Below are 24,696 nucleotides of genomic sequence, written 5' to 3' on the forward strand. Positions count from 1 at the left end.
TGGCAATTTGATTCTCCAGAAGGGAAATGAGGACAGCAAACTCTCCCCTTGGTTGCGCAACTGCACTGAAGGTGCCTGCAGCCAGATCCAAAATATTTCCGAATGTAAAAAGGTGAGATCTTTCAGTGATCAGGTGGCCCTACAGAGAAGTGTTAATAACCCAAATACAAGATTGTAGCATGATAGAGGTAGAGGCTGCAGCAAAGGATTATGCTTGGTCTGGGACCATTGACCATTGACAATGATGAGAGTTGGAGTCCCACAACATCTGATCCCCCATTCCTGCTCATGGCAGATGCCAAAAAGCCCACAGACGCAAATGGCTACGAAGCACCACACAACTCACCCAAGACTGAAAGGTGTTTAATGCCATTTTAGACAGATTTTCTCCCCTGTCAGACCCTGCCCTCCAGTAAGTCTGTGTTTTGTGCAAACAGGACAACCATATTCTCAGAAAACTTGAGAGAGTCATCAACTATCCAGCCCTTCGGGATCAAGGGGAGGACGTACTCTGTAAATTTGGCAAAGGTGGTTCCTGTGACTCCGTAGCTGTAAGATGATTTCCTCTCCACGCCAATTGTTTTGGGTTTCCGTTTTGCAATGCCTTTGTATAACTTCCACTGTAGATCCCTCAGGCAATCAAAAGTTACATAGCCTGTTTCTTAAAAGAAAAAGAGAGAAGAACACTAGATGCAAACATTGCTTTTATTATTCAAAAGGGGGTGGTGGGAGGTATGGCAGAAATAGATTAAAAAGCAACCACGAACAAACCAAGCCAAGTGAAGCCAACCCAAGCCAACCCCAAGAGTGCCAAACATAGCCCAGTGAGGAGGACTGAGCATGCCCAGTAGGCATGGAATGTTGAGTACCTGTTGGAAAAATCCGCTCCACTTCCCAGTGGGGAGGAGTTGTGGTGGATCACGTGGCCACCCACTCCCCAGTGGGGGCGGGGGACTTTGTCCCCCATTGCCCAGGGATCCCAGCCATGTCAGAGCCCGGCTGGCCAATCCGCTGGCCTGGGGGGGCGTGGCCGGGACAGTTCAAACCAAGGAGTGAGCCGGAGGACTTCCTCTTGGCTCGCTTCCTCAATCACCAGCCCTCCCTCCCTATTTGCAGGTTAGGCACTGGCCTTGCTATGGACTTCAGTTGGTCACCTTGGTTGTCCAATGGGCCTGGTAGGAATTTTTCCACTTGGCAAATTGGCTCTGGCCACTTGGTTTTCGCCTACCTCCTAGCAATCGTCACAACTTTGTTAGGGTTGCGGTTAGGCATTGTTTGACCTTGTGTGTGGGAGGGGAGGTGTGGCCATCACCTGCTCCTCCATGCTTAAGGGTATTCCGTTAAAGGAATCTGGGGGTGTTGATCTTGTCCAAAGCCCGGCTGGGAGCTAGGGCCTTGACACAACCCTGACGGGAACACAAGGAGGAGCTTGAGTTGGTTTGCACCGACAGGGCTCCCCCTACTGGTGGTTTACCCTTACCGGACTTCCTGCACTCTGGGCAGGAGTCAGATATACAGTGGTGCCCCGCAAGACGAACGCCTCGCAAGACAGAAAACCCGCTAGACGAAAGGGTTTTCCGTTTTGGAGGCGCTTCGCAAAACGAATTTCCCTATGGGCTTGCTTCGCAAGACGAAATATCTTGCGAGTTCCTGCGGGTTCCCCCCCCTTTTCCCCCGTTTTCCTAAGCCACTAAGCCACTTATCAGATGATCCACTGATAAGCCGCTTATCAGCTGATCCGCTAAAAGCCGCTAAACCGCTAATAGCGCTAATCTGCTAAGCTGTCAATGGGCTTGCTTCGCAAGACGAAAAAACCGCTATACGAAGAGCCTCACGGAACGGATTAATTTCGTCTTGCAAGGCACCACTGTAGTCGGGTCCAATCAATGCCTAAGCCAATACCGCTCACATTCTGTAATTCAATAAAGTTGTGGCCAAATTTGCCCAATAACATAAACCTAATATCTGTGTCCTTGTGTGTGTTATTTCCCAATGAAGGGGTGGTTGCAGGGTCTCGACATGCAAAAAAACAAAAACAGAAAATGGGAGAAAGGGAAGGGAAGGAAGTGGCCTGGTTCTGCCATTTACCGCTTACATTATCCTGGAGAAGGTCATGCCTGGTTAGCTGAACCCCTGGAGTAGGACCACTCCTGTTGAGGAGAGATGATACACTGCAACAAATTTGTTGCAGCTCCAACTTGCACTACTACCTCTGCAACAATTACTGCTACTAATGATATATTTGTAATTTCCCCTGCCGCCCAGTTAAGAAGGAAGACTTCTATAGCTGATCAGTATATGTTTAGCAGGATTGTATGGCACGTTGGGGATGGGGCAGTGCCTCTGGTGCGGGACACGTTGTGCTCTTCCTAGGGTGGGTTGTCCCCACCTGTGGCTCCTAGAAGCTGTCGGCACACAACAGTGGCCACACCCTGGGAACAGCTTCGACTGGCCGGCTAAACCTGATGAGGGTAGCTGATGGGTCTCAGTGGGTTGGAGACTTCCCCTACCTGCGAAGACAGGCTCTGGGAGATTGAGCAGACAAGACCAAGAGTGGGTCCAACGGTCAAGAAGGCAGCTACTGCATGTATTGTAGAGGGAAATGAGGGGCAGATGGGGCTCGCCAACCTGTGAAGGTACCCCATCTTGTTGGCGTCTGTCTACTTGAGAGAGACAACAGATTTCGCCTCTGGGAGTGAAGTCAAACTGCTGAGTTAGCAGTAGTGAAGTGACCTTCCTGGGACGCAAGCTTGGGCAATGTGTATGGAGATCCTCGGAGACAAGGTTCTGTTTGAGAGAGAGGGATGGAGATGGGAAATAGGATTTGTCTGAGGGAGAACTGGTTCTGATTTGAGTGGAACATCCACCATGAGAAGTCTATAGCAAGAGGAAAGAGCCTCACAGCTTAGACTGGGGAAAGTGTCTGGGGAAAGTATACGGACAGGAGTTTACTGGAGGGCTGAGTTTGAGTCAGGAGAGGTAGAAGCTGTGAGGATACTGTCTACCTGGGTCTAATTCCAGTCATGAGGGGAGAGTTCTTCTAAGAAAAGAAGACCCCGAAACCAGTAACAAGGGGTGAGGTGATCCCCTGGGTCTGTAATACTAATTGGAATACCTCAGGAATTGGAATACCTCAGGATTGCTAAGAGAGTGGGTAACTAGGGAAAAAGTGCTCCTCACTCATGAAATTGTAAATTGTAGACATTCATTTAGTTGAAGTACCATGAGGTGGGTCTGCTATGCTTAATTGGGGGCAGTTAGTGGGGTGAATCTGCTACATATTAACTGGTGTTAGTGGTGGGATCCGCTACAGGGGTGTTTTCATCATGGTAACAATCAGGCCCAAATAGTTTTAAGTCCACCTCATAGTCATGTTTATGATCCGAATTAAAGCTTTAACATCCAGTCTCTGCTTGCCTGGAGTCTTTTTCCATTGCCAACCATAAACTATTTAATTTTCTATACTTTCACTTAATCCCACTCATTTGACTAGGCTGTAAATTGTACTGGAGTCTAAGAGCTCCCTTCATTGCTACTTGTACATAACTGAATAAAATTTGCTAACCTCGAACTATTGGTGGCCTATGAGTGGGTTGTTCTGCTAATGCAGCCCGAGACAGTAGTTTCTTCTTTTGCAGCTTCAGTGTAAAATACTGTATTCTGCACAATATCTCTCCCGAAAGACACTGCTTTTGAATGGCGGAAATTGGCAAGGACATGGCCCTCTTGATTAAAACCAGGTAAGGAAGCAGGTGTGCTGGTGGCAGTTCTATGAGGTAACCTTTCTCTTGCGTTCTAGAAATAACACTTTTGCTTTTTAATTTAGACTGACTGGAAGGCACAGGTGCAGAAGTATCTTTGGCTTCTCGGGAGTCCTTAGCCAAATCAGGATCGCGTGAGTCTTTTGCCAAATCCGGATCCTGTGAATCTTTTGCCAAATCCGGATCCTGTGAATCTTTTGCCGAATCAAGATCCTGCGAGTCTTTAGTTGAATCAGGATCCCATGAATCTGGATCTTGTGAGTCTTTAGTCAAATCAGGATCCTGTGAGTCTTCAGTCAAATCAGGACCCTGTGAACTAGATTCCTGTGAGTCTTTAGCCAAATCAGAATCCTGTGAGTCTTTAGCTGAACTCGAATCAGAGTCCAGAAAAGCTTTAACCAAATCTGGATCCCAGTAGTCAACATCCCATGAGCCTTTAGCCAAACCAGGATCCCAGGACTCAGGATCCCAGGAGTCCTGTGCCAACTCAAGAACCCATGTGAAAGGATCCCAGGAGTCCTGTGCCAACTCAGGACCACGCGAGTCTTTGGTCAAATCACGATCCTGTGAGTCTTTATCCAAATCAGAATCATGTGAGTCCTTAATCAACTCAGAACCACGTGCATCAAGATCCTGTGAGTCCTTAGTCAACTCAGAATCCTTAGTCGACTTAGAATCCCGTACGTTAAGATCCTGTGAAGCTTTAGCCAAGTCAGATTCCTGTGAGACAAGATCCTGTAAGTCTTTAGTGGATTCAGAATCCTTTGAGTCATGATCTTTTGAGTCTTCAGCCAAATCGCGATCCTGTGAATCTGTAACCATAACAGGATTCAGCAAGTCAGGATTCAATGAGTCTCTATCGGAATCCTGTGAATCTTGAGCCAAATCAAGATCTTCCTTTATAACAGCCTCTTCCTGAGATGCGCCAAGGTCCATGTGACGACGTTTCGTGACCTTCAAGGTTATGCCACCTTCATGCTCTCCAAACTGTCTAATAGATTTTGTGATTGAACGGATGGCATGGAAAAGAGACGCATGGGACTCCATAAAAGGCAGCCTATCGACATGCTTTGCTTGCCCTTGTTTAACGCTTTCAGAGGTCATTATCAGTTCCGACACCTGCACCAAAAAAAAAGACACGATGCCCTTATATCAAGCAATGGCCAGAGGCATGTAGTCATAGATTAAAACATTTCAACCCTACCTTTTGATCTATGGATTCTACAAGCCAGTTAACGGCAGTGCTTGAATGAAGACAAAAACCAATAAAACTGAAAAAGCACAGCAATATACAATGCAACAAATCGAGAAACAGCAGCAACAGTAATCTCTCAGTAAGCTTCGGAAGCTCTCCGGGAGAATGCTCCACCTTTGGTTGGAACCTAAAGGAAGGGATGGGAGTTCTGCCCTCCTGGTGCCACTGTTAAAAAGTCTCTGCCCACTAAGGTCACCAACCATACATCTGACCTGGGGCAGATATAGAGAAAGCCTCCCACCTACCCCTATTCATTCGTCATGCTGGCTGGGGCTCATGGGAGTTGTAGTTCAGCATCATCTAGAGAACAATCCATGCCTGCATTAAAGTATTCCAGGCTGGGAGCAATTAGGGTTCGGCTTATCACTTCTTTCAATGGTTTTAATGTAAGGAAAGGAAAAAGGAGACAACAAACGAGGACTTGCTACAGTGCAGAGTGTTTTTGTTCAAGGTCCCAGCAGCTCCCTTTATTCCCCCTTACCAATTTTCCACCCCTCAACAGCAATCCATGCTCACTGAGCATGCTTGGTCCTCATGGGGTGGTTGGGTTTCCCTCTCCATTTTGGGGGAGGAGGTGGTGGTTTTGTGTTTGTGTACACTGGCATCTGTTCCCGATATGATGAACAACTGGGGCTCCCCCATTGATTTCTATGGGTACCCTTCGCTTCCATCTCTGGAGACATTTAAAAATACCTCCTCAGTGTGAACCATGAAACCACCTGCCAAAACAATGAAATGAGTTTTCAGTGGAGTGCTTTGGGTGTCCCCCCCCCCTTAATGCATTAATTCCTGCTAGATCCCTCCCCCCCCCCAGTAAACATTTGGGTGGTTTTGAGTTGGCTGATAGCTCCTTGTTGTGTATGTGTGTGGTGCAGAAAAGGGTTCAAAGGCTTTTAGTACTTCAGAGTCCTATGCCAAGCTATGGTTTTCCCAGTGGTGATGTATGGAAGTGAGAGCTGGACCATAAAGAAAGCTGATCGCTGAAGAATTGATGTTTTTAAATTATGGTGCTGGAGGAGACTCTTGAGGGTCCCATGGACTGCAAGAAGATCAAACCTCTCCATTCTGAAGGAAATCAGCCCTGAGTGCTCACTGGAAGGACAGATCCTGAAGCTGAGGCTCGAATACTTTAGCCACCTCATGAGAAGAGAAGACTCCCTGGAAAAGACCCTGATGTTGGGAAAGGTGGAGGGCACAAGGAGAAGGGGACGACAGAGGACGAGATGGTGGGACAGTGTTCTTGAAGCTACCAACATGAGTTTGACCAAACTGCGGGAGGCATGGAAGACAGGAGTGCCTGGCGTGCTCTGGTCCATGGGGTCACAAAGAGTCGGACACGACTAAATGACTAAACAACAACATGTCATGCAGCTTATGTTTTTTAACTTGGCTTCCCATATATCAGTAGCAAACTTAAAAAGTGTATATATATATATATATATATATATATATATATATATATATATATATATATGCCTTCCTACCATCCTGGCCCTGAACTGAAATGCATGAAGGGGAAGCAGCAGTGTTAAGATCATTGTACCTGTGCAGGTGGCGCTGTGGTCTTAACCACAGAGCCTAGGGCTTGCCGATCAGAAAGTCGGCGGTTTGAATCCCTGCAGCGGGGTGAGCTCCCATTGTTCAGCTCCAGCTCCTGCCCACCTAGCAGTTCAAAAGCATGTCAAAGTGCAAGTAGATAAATAGGTACCGCTCTGTGGGAAGGTAAACGGCATTTCCGTTCACCAGAAGTGGCTTAGTCATGCTGGCCACACGACCCGGAAGCTGTCTGCAGACAAACGCCGGCTCCCTCGGCCTATAGAGCGAGATGAGCGCTGCAACCCCAGAGTCATCCACAACTGGACCTAATGGTCAGGGGTTGCTTTACCAGTGCCAAGTACAGTTGCCACAGATACTGTTCCAGAGAGGAAAAAAGCATGCTCTTTTAGACAGGAATTATCCCGGAGAAACCTGTTTTGGAAATGACATTTTATGTTAGAAAGCTTGTGACAACCGGCTTGTTCGGTCATCTGAACAGCACCAGATCGGGGGTGTGTGTGTGTGTGTGTGGAAATGATGACTCTCCATGGATGCTTTTGAACTACAACTCCCATCATTCCTGACCACTGGTCCCACTGGCAATTCCTTTTTCTGCTTTTATAAATCTGCTTTTTAAAGGAAAATTATGAGAAGAAAAAACTGCAGAACGGTCTGTTGCTTTTTCATTGTGAATCACTCACATTGCAGCTGTTCTTGGCTGGCTCATCATCTGGACTCATTTCAGCTGCACTTTGCTGAAAAAGAAAACAATTGAGCTCTGGGAGGCAGAAATCAGAAACTAGCGCCCTTAGAAAAGGCCTGATAGGGATTCCCACTTTCACCTTTTAATTTAGTATATAGCATAGAGAGGTTAGCTAACTTGGATTACACCCAAGTATTTATTCTGACAAAGTTTATATACTGCTTGATTGTAATAAAACCTCAAAGTGTTTTGCAAAAAGAATAAACAATAAAGCCATCAGTAAAAAACAACAACAGTTGAAATCAACTATTTAAAACATTCAAAATATAATTAAAAGCAAAATAAGCTAAAACCAGGTTTAAAACCGTGACAGCTTCTATAACACAAGATGCGGCAATATGAAACTCTCAGAATTAAAGGTTGGTTTACTCCTGTGTATTGTTAGGCACTTGCATTAATGGGTGTTTGCTACAATTTTAGCTATTTATTTATTTATTTATTTGTTACTTTTTCTGAGATTTAGATCCCTCTTTTCACCATAGATGATCTCATTCCTGTAATTATAGAATGCAATAAAATATAAGATGCAGTTAAAACAGTTTTTTTAAAAATCAGTTATAATGGAAAAATAAAACACAGAGCAAAACACTGATACCATCTTGCTGTGCAGGCCATCTGCACACATATTCAAAATGAGTGGAAGAAGCGGGCACCCCAAGAGAGACAGCATTGGTGCCTGCCAAACCTTGGGGGCAGGAGGGTGTTGAACAACCAAGGGGCCATCACCAAGAAGGCCCTTTGGTGAGTAATGGGTTCTCTGACCTCATGCGTTGATGTTATTATCAGAAGTGCTTCCCTTAGCAGGTCGCAAAGGACAGACAGGACAGTACAGGGGCAGGTGCTCCTTTAGGTAACTGGCTCCCAAGCCATTCATAGAATCATAGAATCCTAGAGTTGGAAGAGACCACAAGGGCCATCGAGTCCAACCCCCTGCCAAGCAGGAAACACCATCAGAGCACTCCTGACATATGGTTGTCAAGCCTCTGCTTAAAGACCTCCAAAGAAGGAGACTCCACCACACACCTTGGCAGCAAATTCCACTGTCGAACAGCTCTTACTGTCAGGAAGTTCTTCCTAATGTTTAGGTGGAATCTTCTTTCTTGTAGTTTGGAGCCATTGCTCCGTGTCCGCTTCTCTGGAGCAGCAGAAAACAACCTTTCTCCCTCCTCTATGTGACATCCTTTTATATATTTGAACATGGCTGTCATATCACCCCTTAACCTCCTCTTCTCCAGGCTAAACATGCCCAGCTCCCTTAGCCATTCCTCATAAGGCATCGTTTCCAGGCCTTTGACCATTTTGGTTGCCCTCCTCTGGACACGTTCCAGTTTGTCAGTGTCCTTCTTGAACTGTGGTGCCCAGAACTGGACACAGTACTCCAGGTGAAGTCTGACCAGAGCAGAATACAGTGGCACTATTACTTCCCTTGATCTAGATGCAATACTCCTATTGATGTAGCCCAGAATTGCATTGGCTTTTTTAGCTGCCGCTAAAAAATTCATTTTAGTCTCTCCAATTGTGAAATATGACAGGTTTCACTCTAAAAATGGTGCCATTTAGAATTAAGTTTGATCTAGAATTTGTTATTTTTTAGATTTGCTTTATCATTTTAAGTCACCCAGAGAACTACCCTTACTTGGTGACTGGTAAATAGAACTGATGAATAATAGATTTCCTAAGGAAAGCCCACAATGGAGATGTTGCCAATTTTACCATTATAATCCATATGTGTGCACGCGTGTGTATTAAACCTCTCTTTCAACAAACCAGTAATAATTCTGTCTCTTAGCCATTAAAGTTACAATCTCTTTTTTGAATTTGGTATCTACATGCTTTGGTTTTCATTTGTTTCCCAGGTAAGTGTTTTGTGTATTTCTCCCCTACTCTGATAAAAGATTAAAAAAACAGAAAGGAAAGCTATAGATAAATAAAAAGATGTATAAAGTGGAAGCGACAGCAGAATTCTCTTTGGCTTTTTCATTATGAATCACTCACTTTGTAGCTGAAGGGAAATAACTCATTCTTCTCCCTATCGTCTATTCCCTCGCTGTCCTCAGCTTGACTCATCATGGCTGCACTTTACTGACAATGCAAAACAACTCTGTTCTGGGGAGAAAAAGACAAAGAGGGATATGCAGCATGGACTTCTTGAAGTTTAATGTTGTTACAAAGCCAGAGGAAATTTCTAGTTGCTGCTTCATATTGTTTTAAACGCAATGTTGGGTTTTCTTGAACATGACACTTGGACTGGATTTATCATGTTGTGAATTGCCAAAAAACCCCCACAAAACCACAGCTAGAGGGGCAAATAGAAGAAATATAATTGAATATATAAATAAATACTGACAGGGTTCGCAGATGCCAGAATAACTTGGCATGCCTTGGGTACTATACATCTTAGGGTAGCATGACTTGGGCAGGGCATCATTCGCTGTCTCAGGCAGCAAAAGGTTTGGGGCTGGCCCTGGCTGTTTACTAATTCAGGATTATGCTTCATGCATCTGTTGACCCATGAAAACCCATGCCAGAATACATTTGCAAGTCTTCAAGGTACCAAAAAACTCTTGTTGCTTTTAATGCAAGAGATGGAAGGTTGCTTCCATTTCTCCTGATATGTTTGCTCAAAGTTTGCAGTAAGGTTGGAAGGAATTGGCTATATTTTGAGCACCCTTCCTGACTTGTTTGTGGGGAGGTTATATAAAATTGTGTCAAGCAAGTGTTATCCCATTCTTTCCAGTGCATTTTCTCATAACTGCCCTCATTGCTAAATGTCTGATTCTTTTTGGGAAGGGTAGAGTATTTGTCGCTCAAGAGTTCCAGGTCAACTTCAATCGCACAACCCGAATCTGCCAGTATGTGACTGAACCCACCTGTTTGGAAATGTCCTAGCATAGGAGCCCCTTCTGTGAAATGCACCCATAATCTTCTTTCCAACATGTGCACAAAGGCACTTCCTGATGGTCTGCTTATTCACACAAAATTGTGTTGCTATCCCACCTATTCTAGTAGACCAATTATCCCATCAAAATTACAAAACTGATAGGAAAAGTGAGGGGAAATTGCACTAGGATCATTAGCTGGCAATGTCACATAACCTCTGCAAAAACATCAGGATGACAGGTGTTCAATAAAGCAGGTGACACTCTATTGAAATTTTGAGCGAAAATGTCAGCGTGAAATTTTGGTTGCCTCCAGAGGACTTATTTGCTGAGCATTCCCTCTGATTTGTGTGTGAGGAGGCAAGATGACCTTGTGTCCGTTTCACAGTAAGTGTTGTTATCCCACTTCCCACTGAATTTTCCCATCACTTTCCTTACTGCAAAAGCTTTTAGGTAAGCAAGTTTGTGGCAAAGAGTTTCAAATCCAGGATTTTGCAGACTTGGAAAAGGTACAAATAAGGGCAATCAAAACTATCATGGAAAAAGATAGTTTGACACAACTTGGTCTCCTTTTACTCTTTTATTGAAGAAGAACAAGGTATTTCAATGCCATCATCATCACAGTTTTCTGTGGACATGATTGAAAATGTGTAGTAAACAGATTGCTAGTTGGGTGCCGATTGGAGCCAACATGACAGTGATGGCAGAATGAGAATTGGAGGGGCTGTTTCTTCTGTGGTTTATGGCATTGGACAAAGCCGTAATGTAACTTTTGATTTTGATTCGTATAGTGGTTAGTACTCTGCGTTGTGAAATGTATTGTTATGATTTCCTTTAATATCAAATAAATGTGCAATTTTATTTTGTTTTTAAGTGCAATAAAAAATGATCATGGATGTGGAGTGACTCCCCTGTAAGGAAAGATTGCAGCATTTTGGATGTTTTAGTTTACATACCGATAAGAGATGGCATGATAAAAGTCTACAAAGGCATGCCTTGCAGGGAAAGTGGAAGATATTTTCCCCCACCTCCGTCGCTCATAACACCAGAACTCCTGGACATCCAGTGATGCTGCCAGAAAATTCAGGACAGGTAAAACAAAATCCTGTACTTCATGCAGTGCCCAACTGAGCTATGGAACATATCCCACAGGAGGGAAATTAATGGAGGGCCTTCTGGCAGTTCCCTCCCTGCAAGAAGCCAAGTTACAGGGAACCAGGCAGAGGGCCTTCTCGGTAGTGGCACCCACCCTGTGGAACGCCCTCCCACCAGATGTCAAAGAGAAAAAACAACTACCAGACTTTTAGAAGACATCTGAAGGCAGCCCTGTTTAGGAAAGCTTTTAATGTTTGATGGACTATTGTATTTTAATATTTTGTTAGAAGCTGCCCAGAGTGTCTGAGGAAACCCGGCCAGATGGGCGGGGTATAAATAATAAATTGTTGTTGTTGTTGTTGTTGTTGTTGTTGTTGTTGTTGTTGTTGTTAAGCTATCAATGACTACTAGCCACAAAGGCTATCCTCTGCATCTGGTTGGCCTCTGTGAAAACAGGACACTGGACTAGAGGGGCCTCTGGCATGATTCAGCGAGCTCTTTTTACATTCTTAACCAACCTTATTTGTAGAATCTGAATTTGCCTCTATGCAACTGAATCCCTACCCCACCCCCCTGCAATTGGCGACACCACCAGTCGTCATCCTCTGTTTGGCTCTGTCTAGCACAGAGGTTTTCAACCTTTTTGAGTCCAAAGCTCCCTTAGGCAACTACATTCTTTCTGTGGCACCCCTGTGGACAGTGCTTTTTATTTTCTTTCCTAAAAAAATGTTTAGGGGTACTCTCATTTTGACTCAAGAAAATCACCATTTTATAGTTCAAATTGGGGGAAATAAATACAGTACAGTGGTACCTCAGGTTACAGATGCTTCAGGTTACAGACGCTTCAGGTTAACCCAGAAATAGTACCTCAGGTTAAGAACTTTGCTTCAGGACGAGAACAGAAATCATGCAGCGGCAGCAGGAGGCTCCATTAGCTAAAGTGGTGCTTCAGGTTAAGAACAGTTTCAGGTTAAGAACGGACCTCTGGAATGAATTAAGTACTTAACCCGAGGTACCACGGTAAATGGACAAAAGTACAAAGATTCACAAAATGTTTAGGGGTATGCGTACCCCTGCGTCCCCACAGGAAAAAAAGCACTGCTTGTGGGGCTCAGGAGCCCAGTTAGGTCACACCTTGCCTGCAACCTCTCACCCTTTTTCAAACCACCTTCCGTGTGGCTTGTTCCCTCGGCTCCCTCTCCTGTCCCCTCTCCTTGAGAGTCCTCTGGGCAGTCACTGCTGCCACCCCTGGTCTCTGAACCAGCGGCGTAGCGTGGGTTGTCAGCACCCGGGGCAAGGCAAGTAATTTGCGCCCCCTAACCTGGGGCAAGGCAAGTAATTTGCGTCCCTAACCCCTAATCTGCCGCCGCTGCCAGCTTCTTCTTGCTGCTGCCTGGGCTGGGGTATTTACGGTAAGGTAGCCACGGCGGCGGCGGGTCCGTGTCAGGTGATCTGAGACGAGTTGCTGCTGGTGCTGCCGCCCAAACGATGCCGCTTGCCCGGAGGAAGAGGAGGGCAGAGAGGCGAGGAAAATGCAACATGGCCCTGCCGCTGCAGCAGCGGCGGGGCTGTGAGGAGGGGCTGCCTGGCGCGCCCTCCGTGGCTATGACGCGCGGGGACCGCGGTGAGCGCTGAGAGCCGCTGCCTGCCAGACGCCTTCAGCCCGGACGCGCGCACAGCTCGTCGGTTCTGCGAGACATGGGGCTCTGCTGCAGCCTGCGCCCGAGGCTCTTTGGCGACTCCGGAGGCGGTGAGTGCGCCCCCCCCCAGATGTTGCGCCCGGTGCGGCCGGCCCCCCCCCTGCACCCCCCACGCTACGCCACTGCCCCTGACCATCATTCAAGGCACCCCAGGATGCCATGGCACCCTGGCTGAAAACCACTGGTCTAGCAGTTTGGGAATGAAATGATGTCTCAATCACCGTTGTTTTAAATTTCTGTTGACCTCAAGTGCTCAGTAAAATTTGTCACCATCTTTCTACAATTTTAGTTATTTTTATATACTTGGGGGGGGGGTCTCACCCTGGCTACATGGGTGACAGAGTGAACCCTCCTCCCACCCAGTCTGGAAGCTCCCCAACTTTCCCGGCTGCGCTAGGAGCCTTCTTTACCCTTCACACGTGCCAGCATCGTTACTCACGGGATTGATGCAGAAAGCAACTTCCAGGAACACCTGATATGGGACCAGAAGATTTCAGGGCAGGTGCATTTGGGGTTGCTAGGAGACGGGGGGGGGCAGCAAAGGATGCTGCCACCAGCGTCAAAAAGCAAAGCCTTGAATCCTTGGACTGGGTGACGGGGCGAGTGGGCGCTGCAGAAGGGTGCCGATCCACCGGATCCACGTTGGGGTTTTAGGAAGGGAACCCGATCGGAAGCAAATCGTGCTACTCAGAAGAGCAGCGGCGGGCCAGCAGCCGTCGGGGCGGGGAGAGGTTTTGCCGGCGTTTTCATAGTGACCCCCATTATCACGCCACAACTTTCCCGGCACGTGGGAATGACGCCCGGGCGCGGGGAAGGGAATCGGGCCGGGGCTGCTGCTTCTTTCAAGGAGGCATCTGCCGTCGCAGCCCAGATCTTTTTTTTTTTTAAATAGATTTTTATTAAGATTTTAAAGGTTACAAAAAGAAAAATAGAAAAGATACCAATTTAAACAAAAAAAAAAATTAAAAAATTAAAAAAACAGAGCAATACATAAGAACAAACATCATCACAAAAAAGAAAAAAAAAAGAAAAGATCCAACCTTTACATAACTTTGCTTATTTCCTTGACCTCCTCACACCTCCCTTTTTTGTATTCTAGTTCAATTAGATATTTGAGCAAATCCTTTCCATCTTTGTTTTTATCCTAACAATTTATCTTAATATACTATAAATTTTACATTCTCTTCTTTCACTAATTAGCAATCCATTTTTACTTAATCCTTTATATCATTTCTGCTAAAACCACATAACTTCATTCCAACATCCTTCTAACATTCCTTAATTTTACAATGTTTCTGTAGATAAACTTTACATTTCTTCCAATCTTCTTCCACCAACTCTTCTCCTTGGTCTCGGATTCTGCCAGTCATTTCCGCCAGTTCCATATAGTCGTTTCGGGGCCCAGATCAGGGCTGGAGGGAACCGATCCGAGCATTGCCCTTCTCCAAACAGTGCTCCCGGTGCGCCGAGTCCCGCCCGCCGAATGCAAGAGGCGCGGAAAATAGTTGCGCTGCGAGGGACCTTGGGATTCCCTTAAGAGGGCCTATAAGACAGAGCTAGTCCGCCTGGCTTTCAATTTGAACTTAGCCTTATTCCTTTTCCTTCCTTCCCTTTTTATGAAGATTATCCGCTCTGAGACCCCGCAGCTAATTCTCCCCTGGTCTCCTCGCTGGCCCAAATAGGACTAATTTAGCCAGCTAGCCCTGGTGATCCTCTAATGTTTATTGGATGGATTTCCCTCCTAAATTGGTTTTTGAATTCCGAATTTATTGTTATTCACGTTTCATATGGTATTTTATGCTGTTTTTTTGTTGCATCAATTAAGTGTTTTAAATTCGTTGTTAGCTGCCCCAAGACCGGTTTTCTGAACCGGGAAGGGCAGGCTATAAATAAAAATTTATTATTATTATTATTATTGTTGTTGTTGTTGTTGTTGTTGTTGTTGTTGCCAACCTTCGAATGGAGAGTTGACACTCGGCTTGTCCCTGCCATCGCTGCTTGCTGTGTGGGATCCTGAGCAGTGCTGGATTTACGTATAAGCTAAACAAGCTATAGCTTAGGGTCCCACTCTCATGGGGTCCCCCAAAAAATTTAAAGGAAAAAAACCAATGGATGTACATTTCCAAAATATAAGATAAAAAAACCAATAAAATAAAACCTATATACAGCAACAGTGTTTTGTGTTGTGTAGGCTCCTATGATGCAAGTCTTGGGCCCTGCCTGGTTGCCTGCTTCCTAAAATATCCCTTGTTTGCTCATTTCTGTATCAATTACTTTTATAAAATACATATTTTGTTATGTGCAAATGGCTTTAGGTACCTATTAGTTCCATAAATTACCATATAGCATATATTCAGCACAAAAAACAGCGACAATTTGTTGTTGACAAAGGACAGCTGGACATATAAAGGGCCCCATTACCTTCAACAGCTTAGGGCCTCATCAAACCTAAATCTGGCCCTGATCTGAGTCAGAAGTTTTAGATGCCAAAATACAACCTAGCCCCAAAGTTTTGATGTTTATTTAGCTTTGAGGGTGCCTTACTTGCTCCGTGTTGGAATTAAGTAACGGGCCTTTATTAGAAGCCAGGCTTGTGGGACGTGTGCCTTAAGGTTGGTGCAATGTCTTTATTAAATCCATAGAAACCCCTGAATCTCTACACTGTAATACACACAGCAACCATGAGAACAAAGCAGCGGGAGATGGGAGTGCAGGGTCTCACTGTTGGCTCAGCTGACAGATCAGTAACTTTTGGATCTTCCACTCCTTTTAACTTTTTCCATTCTGACTCATTGTTACAAGAACTCTAAGAACTAGTGATTGGGTTTCCTTTTTTTCCTCCTCCCTACCAATCCATTTTCCTTGAGTGTTGCTTTTAGATTATAAAATGGAAGGCAGAGATGGTCTTACAGATATTCGTAAGCTCTGCTGGGAGGAGCCTTGCTTTGGCTGAAGTGTAGGGTAAAGATCCTTAAAATAAAGCAGAAATCTAAAAAATTCATTTAGGATTTGATGTAGAAACTACAAAACGTGTTTTCCATGTTTAGCAAAAGTTAATATTTATTACATGTCAACATTACATAATTGCACACGTGATAGATGATTAATAGTTACAATCTCTTAAACTACTGATAACAAAAATTTACTTCCAATTTGCGCATCAGGCATTTAAATACAATGTACTTTCATAGTACTGAAGTGCACACTTTCATAAAACACGGAATATACAACATTTCTAAAAATATTAAGATGTAAGAATACAGCAATACCATTTTTACACAGTACTGTCTACATTCAGTGTCCTCTCTTCATTCATTAAGAAGCAGTCAAATACTGGGGCTGTTCTCCATATGGAATTTTTGATTGCACTAGCCCAAAATTTCCACAGGGTAGAAATGCAGCAGTCCTAAGCAAAGGTTCTAATAGTCTCAGACATGCTCTTAGTCGCTGGCCTGGTTTGCACAGTACATTAAGCCATGGTTTAATGTAAATGAGTTTCACACTGGTACACACTCTATGTAGTGCTTATTCTTCATTCCTGTTACTGACACGCGAAATGAAACAAGCCAGTCTTAACTTCTTGTCACCCAAACCCAGCCTCATGCTTGTTCCCTTAAAACCAACCATGATCACTAAGTTTGTTTGGGAGGAAACAAACCCCAAACCTCAGTTTGGAAAAATTTCTTTTGAGTCCTGAATCTTCCAACATACTGCTACATAAGAAGCACATGAGTTCTAGTGCGCCAACATGCCAAAGTTGCACAGAACTGTCTTTCCCTCTTTCAAGCATTTTTTAAGTTGCACATTTGGTAAAAAAAGGTAAAGGACCCCTGGACGGTTAAATCCAGTCAAAGACGACTATGGGGTTGCAGCGCTCATCTCGCTTTCAGGCTGAGGGAGCCGGTGTTTGTGCACAGACAGTTTACCTAGTTGCACATTTAATTTACTACGTAGGAAAAGCCTGCCTTGAGCTTTTTCAAGGAAGTCTGCAAGGCAGGGATTCCACAGCTCACCAGTTTGCCCCACTGCCGAACTGTCCTCACAGTTAAAATTCCCGCACTCCCAATGTTTAACTTAAATGCCAAGGCCTGAATGGGTAGAACTGTGGCAGGTGATAAGGTTATTGCACTAGTAATCTTGCACTGAAACACATGTACCATCCTCCCAACACTGCATATCCCTCTCACATCAAGCACAGCGTGAATGCCTGTCTATATAAGATAACTGCCAGTGTTAGAACATTAGTTATACAAAGCCTTATGAAATACTGGGGTGAAAAAATGGCTCTGAGTTTTCTCAAACTAATAAAACAGCCACCACCTTCTTATGTGCAACAGTATGTTAGCTGGAAGATGATATAAACAGGCTTTTAAAAAAAAATCATTCTTAATATGAAACATAATAAATCTCATTAAAATAAAAACAGTAGATTTTTTTAAAAATACTCCCTCCCTACTTGAACAGTTGTTATCAACATTCAAAGTTGGTTTTACAAGATGTTTTGTTCTTATTTAGGTTGTAATTTGAAGACTTCTTAAAATTAACTCAGGCCACAAGTTGTTAGGGTAACAAAATCACATCACCCAGAAAAAATAGTGTCCTCTGCTGCTTGACAGGAAGATAAAAATAAAATAAAATATCTAGACTTAGGAAACGTAGGGAGTGGTTTTAGAATTAGCTTCAGAATATTTTTAAACTGATTAAAACAAGCAACGTCAAAGATTCTGCATTACCTTCTTTAAAATCACAGTGACTACATTGTTCCTTAAAATATTAGTGACTTTCCTAGTGGCAACCAAAAATTATTAATGCCTCTTAGAATAACATAGGATGGTGGGAGAGAAGAGGGGGCAGAATATCCGCATGTGTAGGATGTCTGAAATGCAGATTAGATTGCAATCCTAACCCTACTTACTTGGGAGTAAGTCCCATTGAATTCAAGAGGACTTACTTCAAAGTAGATATTGTTAGGATTGCACTGTGACTCACCTCAACTCTATTAGATCATATGCCCCTCAAAATTCAGACTTAACATTTGAAGAGAGAGTACTAAAAATACTTTGTAAAATTCTAGTACATGGTAGGATTATTTTTGCCTTAAAGCATGCATTAATGTTAGGCCTACAGTACTGGAATTCCTTCTACTCCAAGATTTAAAAAGTAGCCATATGGCCTTAATACAATATTTTTCAGTCTTGCAAAGAACTGACAGGAGCTTTCTGCAGATTGAAATTTGAAGAGGTATCTTACAGTAAACCTAAATATTCCGATCTTCTGCAGACCAATTCCTCTCCACACTCTTAAACCCAAAATATACAAGGGCTAGAATTTAACACACAGATTACACTTTCAAAACACAGTACTTTTATTCTCCTGGAAAGGCGGCTGTATATTACAAAGCCTAAAGATGTGAAAACACACACACTGAGTGATTACTTCAGAAAGCAGTGTTGTGGTCTTAAAAGTTAACAGTCCCGATGTTTTAAATGTTAAAGCTTTCTCCACAACCACACGTTCCTTTGATGTTTGGGTTATTGAAAACAAATTCACTGGACAGTTTGTCTTCTATATAGTCCATTTCAGTTCCTAGAAGCGTGAGTTGCGCTTTTTTTTCAATAAACACTCTAACACCTTGACAAAAAGAAGAAGAAACAATTATGAGATTTGAAAGAGAGCAAATTCTGGATTCCCCACCCCCCAGCCCATGCAAAATATTTGTAAACAGCTAATCCTTGTCCTAGCATGGCATCAAGACACATTATTTCCCCCCAGAGACAAGCCACAAACACCTGAGGCCTGTTGCACTACAGTTCAACACCCCACCCCACAAATTAGATTGCAGCCGTTGCATGGCTGCCCTGCTCTAACTGCAGAAAAAGTGCTTTCTTCGTAATTCAGCATAATTCTAGTCAGCTTGAGCTGATGCCATCTATTAGTGATTTATTTTCAATCTATTTAAAATGACTTGGTGGTCTCAATTCTGTTTTTTGTCCATTTAAAGCTGTGATTCAAAGCATAAACTTAGAAGTGCTGCTCCAACAGTATGTGAAACTTACCACATAAGAAGCACATTCAAATATTAGAACTTTAATGGCTAGTTACAGAAATCAGGTCTGATTGGTGACAGCACCAAGTTTATCTGAGAGAAAGTCAATTTATCAATTAAGTGAATTAGGGTTACCTTTTAATTTACAGACACCAAGGTTAGTGAGAAACATGCACAACTGAGATTAAATGGCATTAACAATATTTTAGGGGAGTAAAAAAGGACTTACAATTATCTCTGGGATACCAAAACACACTTACCATCCTGTACTACTTCCTCATCAGAGTCCCCCTTTGATTTTGTGTATTCTAGTGTATAAGAAAGTCCATTACAGCCTCTTGTACGGACACCAACTTTAACGCCTACCTGAAACATAAGTTTAAAAACCAGTAAGAAAACATTTTTAATTAATCTAAAAATTTCATAGCATCAGCAGAAATACAAATTGTTTTCAAACATGCATAACCTCAGCTAATATGATTAGTACATTTACACGGCTGCACGAAGTAGAATCATAAAATATAAAAAATGTTTTTTTAAATGGTACAGAATGTTAATACAGGAAGCCCACAAGGCAACAGTCAATTAATCTACTAAAATTTCATGTCTGCATAGAAACGAAAGCTTGACATTCTCTGGTCTCCCAATCAGTAAAAAGGAATTGAGTTTCAGTGACGTCAACAATTTGTGCATGATTCAAGCCTGGTAGACTTCATAAGTTGCATCCAACTGTATCCATCTGCTGATAGGTTTTTTTAATCCAGGAGATGCTTGTCTAAGTGTAAAAGGGAAGTGGTGATATTTTTTGCCAATTCTACCTTTCCTTTACAGTCCCCAGCACCCCTTACCCCAAAACCTTCTGCAGAAATTTGAAATACCCTTTGAAACAGCAGAGGAGGTGGTGCAGGGGGTTATAGGAACATAGAAAGCTGTCATACAGAGTCAGACCTTGGTCCATCTGGCTCAATGTTGTCTATACTGAATGACTGCAGATCTCCAGACAGAGTTCTCTCCCAGCCTTAACTGAAGATGCCAGGGATTGAACATGGAACCTGCATATAAAATGGATTCTCTTCCGCTAAGCCTCAGCCCTTCTCCAATGGAATCTGCAAGCAAGCAAGCAACCCACACATTTCCTGCTTTCAAATGGAAGCTTTTGCTGGATCTAAGAGCCTTCTAGCAGCAGTGGAACACAACTGGATACATCCCAACAGCACCAACTTTTTAAGGACTGGGACAATGGACTTAATAATGAATGAATCACATGTTATTCCAGACATTCTCACATGATATTAAGAAGCTCAGAACATTTCACTATATTTTTAATACATGTGAAAAAACAACAGTGAGGCTTCATCACTATCAATATGCAACAGACTCTAAAACCATTTTCACCAGGAACAGCATTGCCTTTCTCCACTGTTGAACATGCAGTTGCTAGATTAGTAGTTTCAAATTTAAAATACAAATTCACTCTATTTTACAACGTATTAATTCAAAGGGTATCTGCTAGAACTATAACAAACAACAGCACATGTAAACGAATATTAAACAGATGAGTAACGTCAGGCATACTCTCCATCTCTACTTACATGGTCAGGTTTGTCTTTAAGCAGTTGTTTTATCTTCTGCACAGCAGATGGGGTCTGAAAGGTTTTTAGGAATAGCTTTGGATTAGATGAATACTCAGCTGCATCTTGTTATCTTAAATCAAAACCTGTTTTCCCCTCACCACTTTCAGATCCTAGGTTCAGTACAAATTCTCATATCCCCACAATCAAGAGCTCATACTAGCAACGAACAGCAACTATTTGATTTCTTGATATTTTAGGATCAGTTGTAACTAGAGATCTGTGAACTTCACTTGGTTTACTTCAAAACTGGGCTCAGCAAACAACAGAACTGCTCAGCAACTCTAGTTTTTTCAAGCACAATCCCAGAATTTGGTTGCCACACTTCCAACGGCATAACATGGTCTCAATCCACCCCCCATCTTTGAGTCCAGCCCAATGTCTCCTTTCCTTTCCATTTCCCTAATTTGATGGCAACTGGGATACCTCAATCCCTGGATGCTACAAGGCAACTTCCCAGGCACCTGAGAAAAATAGTTTTCCCAAATCCTTAATATAGACATCAAGTGTCCTGGAGACTACTATGTTGCTGCTGTAACACACAAAGTGCACAGAGGGAGACACATTAGCTCAGATAATAAACAGAGCACAAGAACAACTTTCTGGAGAGATGTTGCTTTGTATGAAATTAGAGTGAGCATTAAGAGTTGGATAAATTTGTAATCCAAACCAAGTAACCATGAACTTAGGTAATGCCACTAGTTCTAAACATCTTCAATTACAGTGATACCTCGGGTTAAGTACTTAATTCGTTCCGGAGGCCCATACTTAACCTGAAACTGTTCTTAACCTGAAGCACCACTTTAGCTAATGGGGCCTCCTGCTGCTGTCCCACCGCTGGAGCACAATTTCTGCTCTCATCCTGAAGCAAAGTTCTTAACCTGAAGCACTATTTCTGCGTTAGCGGAGTCTGTAACCTGAAGCGCATGTAACCTGAAGCGTATGTAACCCGAGGTACCACTGAACATAAATAAGGTGACTTTCTGGGATGGATTCTACTCTGATTACCCCTAATTGTCACAAACACTGCAGCACAAACACTGCAGCAGAATCCAATGCAAATTTCTGAGAAAAGCATAAACTTCAGTAAAGTATAAAAAAGGAATCAACTGTCAGGAATAAATCACCCCGAGTAAGTGAAGCTAACTCTTCATTAGAAGAAACAAGGTGAGCTCAAAAGCGCTAGGCTTCATGAGCACAGCAATTATTTGGTAGGTCTTGCCCCTATGAGGCAGTTGCAGAAGCTAAAGATCCCAGCCTTCCCACAACTACCTAAACTCCTCCTCTCTTGGGTCCTTCCCAAGCAATCTGAAACTTTGCCATTGCACCTGTCTCTGTTCCTCCCTTTTCATACCTCCTTTGGTCCAGGGAGACCAGGGGAGGAGGGCAGCCTGACACAGCAGCAGGAGGAGACACCCTGGATTCTTCACCAGCCTGACTCATCTCTGCCTCTTGGCCTCCATCCTCTCCTGCTTCCACTTCTGCTTCTCTCTGCCACAGACTCTCCCTGCTCACTAAACCCTGTTCCCTCTTGGGACACCTCTAACCAACTGAGCTATCCAGGCTGACATCCTCCTCCCAAGGCTTTTCCCTCTGACCACTCACTGTCATCCCACCACCAATCCCCAGCCTCTGAGCCATCATCCCTTGGGGGCTCTCTAGCTGGTGCCTCCCAACATTCCTTGGTGTCTAGCCAGTCCATGACATCAACTACACAATCTGCATATGCTAACCATAGTTAATGGCTTACCATAAAGAACACACTGATCTTGACTACTTTGCTCCTTCTTGCTACCAAACAGGAAGAACAAACCACAATCTTGGGCATAGTGTTATATCCAGTTCAGGTGACAAAACAAGCCACATTTGTTCTTGCCTTACTGACTATGGTTGAGGACTACCCAACCAATCTGTGTAAGCTGGCAGGGGGAGATAAGGGTCAGGCACACCTAGCAGGTGCCATCCTGCTCCCCTGCATGCATTCCTCAAAGAAGTTGTCCAGAATATGAGAAGATGGTTTATGAAGAAAGAAAAAACATGCCATACTGCTCATACTGGGTTTAGCCAATGAAAAAAAATTCCTTTCTCGTATTCTTCCCCCACTTTGTAAAAAGAAAAGGATATTCCAATGATCAGACACAGAGGATGACTAGGCTACATCTTCAATGGTTGCATGTAACAGATTCAGTGGCTGGAACTTGTCTGAAGAGCCCTATGTGCTTTGATTAGGGAAGCTTTTAATATTTGATGTTTTATTGTGTTTTGAACATTCTGTTGGCAGAGTGGCTGAGGAAACCCAGCCAGATGGGCAGAGTACAGTGATACCTCAGGTTAAGAACTTAATTCATTCTGGAGGTCTGTTCTTAACCTGAAACTGTTCTTAACCTGAAGCACCACTTTAATTAATGGGGCCTTGTGCTGCCTCCATGTGATTTCTGTTCTCATCCTGAAGCAAAGTTCTTAACCCGAGGTACTATTTCTGGGTTAGCAGAATCTGTAACCTGAAGCGTCTGTAACCCGAGGTACCACTATATAAATAAATTGATACTACTACTACTACTGTTGTTGTTGTTGTTGTTGTTGTTGTTGTTGTTACTACTACTACTGTTGTTGTTCTTACTACTACTACTGTTGTTGTTGTTACTACTACTACTATTGTTGTTGTTGTTGTTGTTGTTGTTGTTGTTATTATTATGTGGTCCACCTTAGCGGAAACAGGACTTTCCCAAGTAAATTCCTTTAAGGCAAAGGCTTGGGAACCAACGAGACTGCATGGGGGGGCCGCCTAAATTATATAATTTAGTACCTGAATGATTGGTATTAGTAACTGTACTATAATTTCAGTTACAGATAGGTAGCCGTGTTGGTCTGCCATAGTCAAAACAAAACAAATTCCTTCCAGTAGCACCTTAAAGACCAACTAAGTCACTTCTTGGTATGAGCTTTCGTGTGCATGCACACTTCTTCAGATACACTGAAACAGAAGTTTCCAGACCCTTCTATATAGTGAGAAGGTGGGGAGGGGTATTACTCAGAAGGGTGGTGGGAAGGGGTGATTGGCAGATAGCTGTGATGAGCCTGTTGACGACTCTTAACGACTGCAATAGGTCTTACAGGAAAAAGCAAGGGGTGAAAAGGTGAAAAATGGCTTTGTCATGTATAATGAGATAAGAATCCAAGGTCTTTGTTCAGACCAGGTTTCTCCATGGTTTTGAGTTTGGTGATAAGTTGTAATTCAGCAGCTTCTCTTTCCAGAATGACAAAGCCATTTTTCACCTTTTCACCCCTCCCCACCTTCTCACTATATAGAAGGGTCTGGAAACTTCTGTTTCAGTGTATCTGAAGAAGTGTGCATGCACACGAAAGCTCATACCAAGAACTGACTTAGTTGGTCTTTAAGGTGCTACTGGAAGGAATTTGTTTTGTTTTGTACTATAATTTGGCATTGTTATTATGAGGCTATTACTGGACTGGACTGTAATTGAAAATTAATAAAAATTCTATTTTACACACACATACAGATAAACTGCAGGAGCAAAGCAAGATCTCCCTCCCTCCTGTGGCGAATGGCATCTCCCAACAGAGGCAAGGAGGGGAAACGCTTCACCTTGCGAACTTCCGCCTGCCACCCCCAGACCGTGATGTGGCCTCTAAGACCTGCCCCTCCCCCAGCCCCTGGAACACGCCGCAAGTGCGCCTGCGCAGCCCTCTTGTTTACCGGCCAGCGGAGGGTCGAGAAGCCCCGCCCCCAAGCGAAAGGTGAGGTGCGCGCGCACCCGCCTTCCCTCACCCCCCCCGCCCCTCAAGGACTGACCAGTGTGAGGGCGGCTCTCGTGGCCTGAATCTTCCTCTTGCTCACGGCCCGAACGGTGGCTCTGACCATGGAGGAGGCCATCTCTCTCCCGCTCCGCCCTGTCAGCCCCGTCCTCCGAGGTCGTCCATGGACACGGCGCACGGAGCGACGCGCAGCAAGACGTCACGGCGCGCGGGTGGCGTCACTGGAGGGGGCGGGAGCTTAAGGACGGCGCGC

General features: G+C 43.9%; 2 protein-coding genes across 3 annotated transcripts; both read right to left on the reverse strand.

The window, feature by feature from the left end:
• Positions 1-345: 345 nt before the first annotated feature.
• On the reverse strand, positions 346-13,524 carry LOC309352492 (uncharacterized protein). Of its 2 annotated transcripts, none has more exons than XM_081881001.1 (5): positions 13,429-13,524; positions 9,311-9,421; positions 7,254-7,307; positions 3,566-4,880; positions 346-661 (listed from the first exon to the last, which is right to left on the reverse strand). In XM_081881001.1, exons 2-5 carry the CDS (start codon positions 9,383-9,385, stop codon positions 396-398), a joined length of 1,710 nt encoding a protein of 569 aa, XP_081737127.1. In that variant the 5' UTR covers positions 9,386-9,421; positions 13,429-13,524; the 3' UTR covers positions 346-395. The 2 variants fall into 2 exon arrangements, with proteins under 2 accessions (XP_081737127.1, XP_081737128.1); XM_081881002.1 differs by having other exon boundaries at positions 9,311-9,416; positions 13,429-13,518.
• Positions 13,525-18,330: 4,806 nt separating this feature from the next.
• ISCA1 (iron-sulfur cluster assembly 1) lies at positions 18,331-24,649 on the reverse strand. The gene is made up of 4 exons (XM_081881111.1): positions 24,481-24,649; positions 20,628-20,681; positions 19,296-19,401; positions 18,331-18,620 (listed from the first exon to the last, which is right to left on the reverse strand). The coding sequence occupies exons 1-4, from the start codon at positions 24,559-24,561 to the stop codon at positions 18,472-18,474; spliced, it is 390 nt and encodes a 129-aa protein (XP_081737237.1). The 5' UTR covers positions 24,562-24,649; the 3' UTR covers positions 18,331-18,471.
• Positions 24,650-24,696: the final 47 nt, after the last annotated feature.

This window comes from Podarcis erhardii (assembly GCF_964252035.2).
Source record: "Podarcis erhardii genome assembly, chromosome: 11".
In the NCBI taxonomy this organism is placed as follows: Eukaryota; Metazoa; Chordata; class Lepidosauria; order Squamata; family Lacertidae; genus Podarcis; species Podarcis erhardii.

Bases quoted from the DNA above. Each gene is read 5' to 3' on its own strand.
- LOC309352492 (XM_081881001.1), bottom strand. From the start codon at position 9,385: ATGATGAGTCAAGCTGAGGACAGCGAGGGAATAGACGATAGGGAGAAG. The intron at 4,881-7,253 runs GTGAGTGATTCA...TTTTTGGTGCAG, and splicing joins CAGCCAAGAACAGCTGCAAT to GTGTCGGAACTGATAATGAC. The intron at 662-3,565 runs GTTAGCAAATTT...TTTTCTTTTAAG, and splicing joins TAGGCCACCAATAGTTCGAG to AAACAGGCTATGTAACTTTT.
- ISCA1 (XM_081881111.1), bottom strand. From the start codon at position 24,561: ATGGCCTCCTCCATGGTCAGAGCCACCGTTCGGGCCGTGAGCAAGAGG. The intron at 20,682-24,480 runs GTCAGTCCTTGA...AAAACCTTTCAG, and splicing joins CGAGAGCCGCCCTCACACTG to ACCCCATCTGCTGTGCAGAA. The intron at 18,621-19,295 runs GTAAGTGTGTTT...CTTTTTGTCAAG, and splicing joins TGAGGAAGTAGTACAGGATG to GTGTTAGAGTGTTTATTGAA.